Source organism: Rhincodon typus, chromosome 16 (assembly GCF_021869965.1).
Source record: "Rhincodon typus isolate 14 chromosome 16, sRhiTyp1.1, whole genome shotgun sequence".
Lineage (NCBI taxonomy): Eukaryota > Metazoa > Chordata > Chondrichthyes > Orectolobiformes > Rhincodontidae > Rhincodon > Rhincodon typus.
In genome coordinates, this window is record NC_063347.1 from 16785653 (window position 1) to 16796073 (window position 10421).

Sequence of the window (10421 nt, forward strand, 5' to 3'; positions counted from 1 at the left end):
TCCAGGCGGGATGTTCTTCAGAGGGTCAGTGTGGACTTGTTGGGCCAAATGGCCCGTTTCCACACCTCGGGGATTCTATGACCTGGAATGCACTGCCTGAGAATGTAGTCAAGATAGATTTAATTGAAGCCTTCAAAATAACATTGGATAATTATCTGGAGAGAAAAATATTACAGGGCTCTGGGGAATGGAACTAGATGAGTTGCTGTTGCGCAGTGTTGGCATAGTCATAATAGATACTGTTCCAGCAAATATTTCATTTCCTGATGAATTCTCTATCGCAGCTGGATGCACGCAGAGGAACTGGAAGATCTCTGCAGACTGCTTACAAGTTCATAGAGTTTTATATGGCACAGGATGATGATATTTGGCCGTTTGAGCGCATGCTACCTCTTTACAGAACAATCCAATCAGTCCCACTACCCCACTCAATACCTGTGGCCCTGCAAGTTTATTTTCTTCAAGTGCCTATCTAATTTCCTTCCGAAAATAATTTGTTTCTATATCCACTATTCTCATCATCAACACGGTCTAGATCATTATCACATACTGTCTAAAACACAGTTCCTTCTCATTTTCTTCCTGCCCTTCTTGCCCAATACCTCAAATCTGTGTCCTTTACTCCTTGTACTATCAGTTAACAAGAACATTCTTTTCTTATCTACATTATCCAAACCTGCCATAATCTTGTATTCAAATGAAACTTCCTTTCAATCTCCTTTGCTTCAAGGAGAACAACTCCAGACTTTACAACACAATCTCACCCTTACCATTCTGCCAAAAAGCATTGCCTTACACTTCATGGTAAAAATCCTGTCCTTTTTTAAGATACTGCACATACTGCAAAGGCACCACACAAATAAAGAAACATGCAGAAAGGCAATACTTCTTATTCCCAAAACTTTTCCATCATCTGCAGGGTCCAGTCATAATGGAATGCAATGGAACACTTCCCATTTACTCACAGAAATGGAGCTCCAACACACTCAAGAATCTTAACATCATCCATGACAAAGCAGCCAATTTGAATGGTACCCCATCCACCATCTTAAACCTTGACTCCTGCCACCACTATATCATGGTTGCAGCATGTGCCCATATGCCAGATGCACTGTAGTAATTCACCAAGGCTTCTTCAATCGTATCTTTGTAACCGTCACCACCTAGAAGTCAAGTGCAGTAGGCTCACGTGAACACCACCACTTGCAACTCTCCCTAAATGGTATACCCTCTCCTGGCTTTCAAATACATCAACATTCCTCCATTTTCACAGGGTCAAAATCCTGAAATTAACTAATAAGACAGTGGGACATATCACACATACTGGAGCAGTTCAAGAGCTGCTTGCTACCACTTCTTCAAAAGCAATAGAGATGGCAGCAATATCCACATGAACAAATTAGCTGAGAAGTCTGCATGCAGAATGTAAAGCAATATTTCCAGTAAAGTTAAACAAAAAAGAAAGCTGTAGAGATCCAAACTCAATAGTCAAAGTACTTATTAAATTGAATGCAAACTAAATCAATTTCCAGTAGCAGCACAGAAAATGGCCTCCTCAAAATGATATTTATTTTGCAGCAGCTCACACTGTCATTTATATAGCGACAGGTCATTATTAGTTGAATTGTAAATGAAAGCTTAGCCACAACCCTGGATTATATTCAAATTTATGCAAGGCGCTGGAGGAAAGTGGTATATTCTTTAGGGGGAGGACTGCAATAATAGTGTTGCCTTTGAGAACAATTTGTTCTGTTTACTGATCTAAACCCACTATAAAATAGGCAGTAGTTCTAAATCTTTCACAAATCAACTTCTTTAGACATTCCCATTGAGCAACAAGAACTATTAAAAATATTATGAGAAGAAACATGGTATGCGTAAGGTTCTAGTATGACTTAGCAGAGCTTGTTTCCAGGGGTACTTTTATGTAACAATATGAGGACACTGTTCTGTTTCGTCTTAATTACAAAGGCAAGACAGCAAATGGTGAAGTTAACATTGAGATGCAGCAAAAACTGGATTTTCACTGCATCAGCTAGAAAGGTTATATTTTATATTATCATCCATACCTTGACAGTCATATAAAAATTCAAAGCACTAATATTAAAGAGATACTATTTAGTTTTTCTTTAATTGCTACTTACCCAGGCCCCACAGGGATGCTTAGCATCTCTCTAAAATTCCACAGGTTTGAGTTCATCTTTGCAATATTTGCTGAAAGAGAATAAAGTGAATAAATTATCCTGAACTACTGGTGCTCATGTGTTCCAATGTTTACAGTCACTCTAAATGGTTTTATACATTTGTCTTCAAATCTTTTGCAAATCAACCTCTTTTGACATTCCCACTGGGCAACAAGAACTATTAAAAATATTATGAGAAGAAGCATGGCATGCATAAGGTTCTAAGATGACTCAATACAGCTTGCTTCCAGGAGTACTTTTATGTAACAATATTAGAACACTGTTCTAGTTTGTCATAGCTCAACATCTGGCTGAAAACTATCAAATTTTAGGAGGCATCTTGACAGATACATGAATGGGCAGGGAATAGAGGGATACGGACTGCATAGAGGCAAAAGGTTTTTAATTTAGAAAGGCATGTGTTGGCCCAGTTTTGGTGGGCCAAAGGGCCTGTTCCTATGCTGTATTGTTCTTTTTCAAGTTCCCGGTATGAACAGATCAGGATATTCTGGTTGAAGAATTATCCGTCAAGACTTAATAGCACGCTACATGTAATGTAGAAACATGCCTAAAAGTGAATTACAGTGATGTAAACACCAATAAATGGAAATTGAACCAAGGGGATATTTGGCAGGATAATCAAAACCTTTGTCATTCAGGTGAAATTTTACAAGAGTCAAGAAAAAGAGAGGTAGAAGGGTTTAGACAGAGAATTCCAAAACTTCGGTACCAACGCTGAAGGCAGAGTCACCAAAGTTGGCACGAAGAAGAAGAGTGACAAAAATCTGCAAGTCCTAGGAAATGCAGACGTCAGTAAGTCATTTGGCATGCCCATACTCTATCTTGTAGAGGCTGAATGCCAACTCTCAGACACTTCCTCCTGTCTCCCTGGACCATGACCTCACGACTGAAAATCAAGCTGGAGTTTCGACGGCTGTCAATTACTTCATCTCCTGTGGAAATCTCTCCTTCAGACCTTCCCACTTCATAGACCCCAACGCTGCACTGCTTGCTTCTCCTTCCTTCCCAAAATCCACAAAACAGGACTGGAGGCCCGTGATCAGTGGTGTGCTGCAAGGACAGATGCTGGGTTCACTGCATTTTGTCATTTATAGAAATGGTCTGGATACGAACGTAGGAGGTATGGTTAGTAAGTTTGCAGACGACACCAAAATTGGTGGTGTTGTGGACAGCGACCTCAATCAGATGGGCCAATAGGCCAAAAAGTGGCACGTGGAGTTTAGTTTAGATAAATGTGAGGTGTTGCATTTTGGTAAGGCAAATCTGGGCAGGACTTATACACTTAATGGTAGGGCCCTGGGAAAACAGACCCATCGGTCCAACTTGTCCGTGCTAAGCAGATATCCCAAATTAAACTAATCCCATCTGCCAGCATTGCACCCATACCCTTCTAAACTCTTCCTATTCATGTACCCATTCATGTTCCTTTTAAGTGTTACAATTGTACCTATCTCCACCACTTCCTCTGGCAACTCATTCCATGCATGCACCACTCCTCTGCTTGAAAAAGTTGCCTCTCATGTCCCTTTTAAATCATGCCCTCTCACCTTAACCATATGCTCTCTAGTTTGGAACTCCCGCTGGCTGAGAAAAAGACCTTGGCTATTCATACTATCCATGTCCATCATGATTTTATAAACTTCAATAAGGTCACTCCTCAGCCTCCAACGCTCCACAGGAAAAAAGCCCCAGCCTATTCGGCCTCTCCCTATAGGTCAAACACACTAATCCTGGCAACATACCTGTAAATCTTTCCTTTCAAGTTTAACAACATTCTTCGTACAGCAGAGAGACCAGAACTGAATGCAGTATTCTAAAAGGGATCCTATGATTCTAAAAGGCATCTGGATGCGGACATGAATAGAAGGTTTTAGAGGAACACAGGCAAAATGCTAATAAATGGAACTAGCACAGTTTAGGACATCTGGTCGTCACGGTCGAGTTTAACAAAACGGTTTGTTTCTGTGCTGTATAACTTTATGATTCAAGGACTGCCCTGGCAGGCCCATCCTATTCCTCCCCAAATGAACTTATTTCTTCCTATCTTGACTCTATTGTTTTCCCTTCTTGTTCAGTCTCTTCTTTTACTCCCATACTCTGCCTCCTCACATGTTTCCACCCTCATCCCTTTCTCTCCCTCCTGGAAAAATGATAAGGTTCTTGCTGTCCTCATTTTCCAACCTACGAGTCACCACATGTAAAGGACTATCCTGTGCTATTTCCAACACCTCCAGCAGGATCACCAAAGGATTCCAACCACCTTCTCCAATCTTGGTTAACAGGATCACAAAACTCATCTTCCCCGCCCATCCACTGTCAGCATTCCACAGGTGCTATTCCCTCTGTGAAACTATAGTCCATTCCTCCATCACTCCTAACACTTCCTCACTTTCCTGTGTCATCTTCTCATGCAATTGGAGAAGGTGTAACATTCACCACCTCCCTCTTCGATGTCCAAGGCCCAAATACAATGTCGGGAGAAGTAATGTTTTACTTGTAATTTTTAAAAATCTATTCCACTGTATTCACTGTTCACAAAATGGTCTCCTTTGCACTGGCTTACAGCCACAGACTGAGTGACTGCTAAATGGAACATCTTTGTTTTGTCTGTGGGAATGGCCGGATTTCAGTTACTTGCCATTTCAATAAACCAGCTTTCTCCCATGCTAACGCTTCCATCCTGGGGCCTCCAATGAAGCTGTAAGAACAACTTTCAAAACTCTACTCAGGCAATTTGCAACCTCCAGGACTCAAGTGAATTCTACAACTTCAGAGTATGACCTCTTTCCTTCACTTTTCTTACATCACCCCTCCCCAGCCATGCCTTGTTTGTGCCTTGTTGAGCTTGCTCTCAGTAAAGTCGACCAATTTTCTCCTTTTTCATAACTATCATTTACACCCATTTTGTACCTCTAACACTCTTATTACCATTACACTCCTTTTGTCTTTTGCTATGGCCACCCTCAGAATCTGTTCCACTCATTCCTCGAGAGGTATTCTTAAAAAGAGACATTTTGGAAAATCCAGGTCCACACTGTGTAAAATATAAGTAGAATATAGTGTGAGGATGAGATTGCTAGTGAGGTCACTGGTTAAATATCCCACCAAATATGAAACTTTTTCTGCAATTTGAAAATTACTGAGAGTGATCCTATTTGGTGAACGTCCAACATATTTATCTTAAATTCTTCTCTCCAATGCTTTAATGGAGGCATTTACCTTTTCGATTTTAATTGAGTTAATACCTATATTAAGGTGAATGACATAAACAACTGGACATGAGCACATTAACTGTCTGTGCAATAGCATGATGCATGGTAATTTCTGGGCTCAAAAAAAACATGAGAAGGATAACATAAGAAAGGTCACTATTTTTTCCCTACGGCAGATACTCTTGAGCATTATTTATTTATTTGTGTAAATCTTCTTGGCTTGCTTCACTTTCAAAAGTACATTCTTCGCAGAAGACTATCGTTATAATGCATTTTTAGACTGATGTAAGCTAATATTAAATGCCAGCTTGGCTTAGTGATGATGACACATCCAGCTTAAAGTCAAGGCTTTCAAGTGCATTCAAGTTCCTCTCAAGAACTTGACCATATAAACTAGGTTGGTGATTCAGTATAGTACTAAGGGATTGTGACAATGTTGGAGATGCTGGGCTGTATTTCAAATGCAGTTTGTGCAGAGTGGGGGCTGGCAAAAATGGCAAGATAAGGATCCAAGTTTATCCTGTCCCTTTGTCATACTGCCAGCGGCAAGAAAACTGGAAGTTTGTACAGCAGTCAGCAGACTAACTGAGCCACTTACGTGGCTAATTATTACCTGCTTCCTTGGGGATTCTAGCAGCATCAAACAGGCTCCCTGTCAAATGTGGAGACTACCAGGTGAAATCTGTGCCTCCCACTGTGTTCCAAAAGGGGACAGTTCTGAAGGGCATATGGGGCTCGATACATTAACTCTGCTTCTCTGTCCATTGATGCTGCCTGACCTGCTCAGTCTCTCCAGCATTCTCTGTGTTTGTTTCAGATTTCAGATTTCCAATATTCACAGGATTTTGATTTTGGGTGTTCAAAACAGAGCTTTCTTTGTGACACTCCAAAGCCACTGAGTTACCTCCTGGCTGCAATGGTCACTCTGGGAGCAGCATGATTGCAAGTACTCGGCAGTACTCTCCTCTTCCAAAATAATCATTAGGGCCTATTAGCTTGCTAGCCCCAACCCACTCACCTGTCTTCAATAGTACCTCACCATTCAAATGTTGGCCTTTATTGTATACTGGATTGATTATAAAACAAGGGAAAACTTGCTAACCCGTACAGGGTGAGACACGTTCTAGAGTACTGTGTAGAGATTTGGTCTCCTTATTTAAGACACTTACTTACATTGAAAGCAATTCTGAGATAAGTAAGCAACTCAGTGGTGGAAGAGGTCATGATCCATCTCAGCCTCCCCCAAAGGTCCCCAGCAACAGAGATGCCAGTCTTCAGCCAAATCAACTCCGCATGATATCAAGAAGTGGTTGAAGGCACTGGATTCTGCAAAGGCTATGAGTCCTGACAACATACCTGCAATAGTATTGAAGACTTGTGATCCAAAACTTGCCACGCCCATAGGCAAGCAGTTCCAGTGCAGCTACGAGACTGGCATCTACCCAGCAATGCAGAAATTGCCTAAGTATGCCCTCCATACATGAAGCAGGACAAATCCAAACTAGCAATTACCACTCCACGCATCTACTCTTGATCATGAGGAAAGTGATGGAAAGGGTCATCGACAGTGCTATTAAATGACATTTATAAAGGAATAACCTGCTCATTGATCTTCATTTTGGGTTTCACAGGGCCACTCTACTCCTGACCCCATTACAGCCTAAGTTCATACATGAACAAAAGAGCTAAACCAGAGGTGAGATGACAGTGACATTAAGGTCGCAACTGACCAAGTTTGACTGCATAGCACACAAAACAATATTTTTAATTTTACGTCAGTATATGTAATAATAATATATCAAATCAAATCAAGAAACCCTAGCCAAACTAGAGACAGTGAGGGAATCAATGAGAAAACTCTCTGTTGCTTGGAGTCACACCGAACACAAAGGAAGAGGTTTGTTGGAGGCCAGTCATCTCAGCTCCAAAATATTTGTGCAAGAGTTCCTCAAGGGAATGTCCTTGACCCAACCATTTTCAGCTGCTTTATCAATGACATTCCATCCATCATATGGGCTGAAGCAGGGATGTTAGCTGATGACTACACAATGTTTACCACCGTTTGTGACTCTGCAGATACTGAATCAATCCATGTCCAAATGCAGCAAGACCTGTACAATATTCAGGTTTATGTGGACAACTGGTAAGTAACGTTCATACCATTTGCATGTCAGGCAATGGCCATCTCCAGCAATAGAAAATCTAACTAATGCTCCTTGATTTTCATTGGCATCACCATCACTAAATACTCCACTATCAACATCCTGGGGAGTTACTATTGACCAGAAACTGAACTGCAGGAGTCATATAAGTACTGTAGATACATGAGCAGGTCAGAGGCTAGAAATCTTGCAGTGAGTAAGGCACAAGCCAGGAGTGTGTCAGAATACACACCATTTGCCTTATGGCTGCAGTTCCTACTACACTTAAGAAGCTTGAAAGCATCCACATAAAGCATCCCACTTGATTGGGACCTCATCTACAAATATTCAGTCACTCCACTACTGACAATGAATAGCAGCAGTATGTACTATCTGTAAGATTCACTGTAGAAATTCACAAAGGCTCCTTAGAAAGTAACTTCCAAACCCATGACTACTTCTATCCAGAGGGACACAGGCAGCAGATACATGGAAACATTAGTACCTGCAAGTTCCCAACAGCGAAGACACTCATCTGACTTGAAAATATATCACCATTTCTTCATCGTTAAAACCATGGAACCCCACAATTGTATTGGGTGTCTACCTATAGCAAGTAGACGGCAGTAGCTCAAGGCTCATCACCACCTTCTCGAGGGCGCCTCGAAATAGGCAATAAATGCTGGCCCTGCCAATGATGCAAACATCCCATTAATTTTTTAAATAGTTCACTAGGTTGATTCCTGGGAATGAACAGGTTGCTTTATGAGGAAAGACGGAGTAGTAAGGGCTTATAATCATTGGAGTTTAGAAGAACGAGAGGCACTGTTGTTGAAATATAAGATTCTGAGGAGAAGCAACAGGATAGATGCCGAGAGGATGTTTAACCTTATGGGGAAATTCTTAAACTAGGGGTCTCCCATCTAAGATGGAAAGGAGGAGGATTTTCTTCATTAGTCTTTGGAATTCTCTTCCATAAAGCAATGTGGAGGCTGGTTCACTTAATAAGTCTAAGGCTGAATTAGATTTTTGATCTACAAAAGAGTCAACAGTTATGTGGAACAGGCAGAGAACTGCAGTTAAGGCCACAGTGACAGCAATGGGCTGAACGGCTTATTACTGTTCCTACTGCACATAGTGCATCCAATGTAGATTGGATATCCAATTTTACCATAATCTATTACAGGTTATATTTAATAAATGTCCACTGAAACCTTACAATTGCTAAATCTCTGGTTTAAAGATAACAGAAAGATCAGAGAATGCTGTCAGCTGTTACAGGTACATGAAATTGGATAAGATGGAATAAACATCCTCATTAAACATAAACAGCTTTAAGCAACAAACATCCCAAGGGTAAATCAGGTTTATGTGATCATCAAACATGTCATGTTTAAAATCCATTCTCCTTTAATTACATCGCTGCTTTTTAAACATCCATCACTCTCTCATTTACCACTGTCCTAAAAGCTGAATGAAGAATATCATTTATTTATACATTAATCGTTTCCTTTAAATTTTGTCAATTTCCTTTAAAACAATATACACAGGATGACGTTTATATTTTGACATGCAAAGACAGCTAGTTTACCTTTCATAAACTTACTTTGTAGTGTTGTTCATTGTTTCCTGACCTGGTCTGCAATTTCTACGTGATTTCTACGCCCAAAGTCTGGTTGGACTGGACACATGGGGCAAGTGAAGAGTCATCCAGATAGAATATCTGGAAAGGGTAAATAAATCTCCTTCCATCCCCTCTCCTATTTCCCCAGCATAAACAAGCTCATAGCCGAAACTTGAGGGGCTGGGGATTGCTTGGTGCCGATGAATTGCACACTTCGCACATTCCCCCCGTTTCTGCGTGGACTGCCTCCCACAGTACAGAGATGAGCAGATTAGGTGGATTGACCACGCTAAACTGCCCGATAACGGCCGGGGTTGTGCAGGCTAAGTGGATTAGCCATGGGAAATGCAGGGTTACAGCAATAGGGTAGGGGGCGGGTCTCGGTCGGATGCTCTTCGGAGGACTGGTGTGGATTCGATGGGCCAAAGGGCCTGCTTCCACACTGTGGGGATTCTATGACTTAGGACGATGCCAAGTCCTGGAGCAACTGTGTTGACTCAGATTACTGCCTGGGATGTACCTCGTGTCTCAGACCTGTCGAGTGAGAGTTTTCACTCGCCGTCCATCTTGCTGTGAGCTGGTGAGCCGTTCCCAGGTGCGTGTTTAAGGTGTTCGCTGGGTCGACAACCTTCTCCCGCAAGTTGGCAGCTCCAAGGTAACCTGAGCAGTCGCCGCGCTCGCAGGTGTTAAGGTTCACCCGCTGTTTCTGTTTCTCCCTCTTTGAAGCTACGTGTCCTCTGTCCGAGGTCTCAGCCTCCTTGTCGCCCCACAAGCTTCTGCAATTACCCTCTTCCAATCAACCAAGCGGTCTACTGCAAACCGACGCTACCCTGAGCAACGGCGCCGCGGGGAAGGCGGGAAATGGAGCCCAGCGCGTGCCCGGCCGGGGTGGGCGACACTGAGCGTGCGCGGTGACGGTGATTTGCCAGCCCGGTATGTCACGTGCCCGCCTTCACCCATTGGGGAAATCACTGTGTCAGCGTTTGGGCAGCATTGAGGCAATGCCTTTCCCATGTGCACAGGTTCGACGCTCTTCATTATTTACCAGACGTTTATGGTCTCGACCAGTCTATGCACGATATGATGATCCTGAAGAAGGGTAATACCCGAAATGTTGACTGCTCCCTTCCTCCAGGTGCTGCCTGGCTTGCTGTGTTCTTCCAGCCTCCTGTTTGTCTACCTTGGGTTCCAGCATCTGCAGTTTTTTTTGTCTCTACGATGATTCTGTACCCGCCCACGG

General features: G+C 42.3%; 1 protein-coding gene across 1 annotated transcript in view; it reads right to left on the bottom strand.

Moving 5' to 3' along the window:
* LOC125485173 (interactor of HORMAD1 protein 1) overlaps positions 1 to 9791 on the bottom strand; it is a 28571-nt gene extending 18780 nt beyond the window's left edge. The window contains exons 1-2 of the mRNA XM_048606770.1: positions 9702 to 9791; positions 2145 to 2214 (exon numbers count right to left, since the gene is read on the bottom strand). Of these exons, the coding sequence (XP_048462727.1) occupies positions 2145 to 2200 (56 nt within the window). The 5' untranslated portion in view covers positions 2201 to 2214; positions 9702 to 9791. The remainder of the gene's footprint in view (positions 1 to 2144; positions 2215 to 9701) is intronic.
* Between the last annotated feature and the right edge of the window lie 630 nt (positions 9792 to 10421).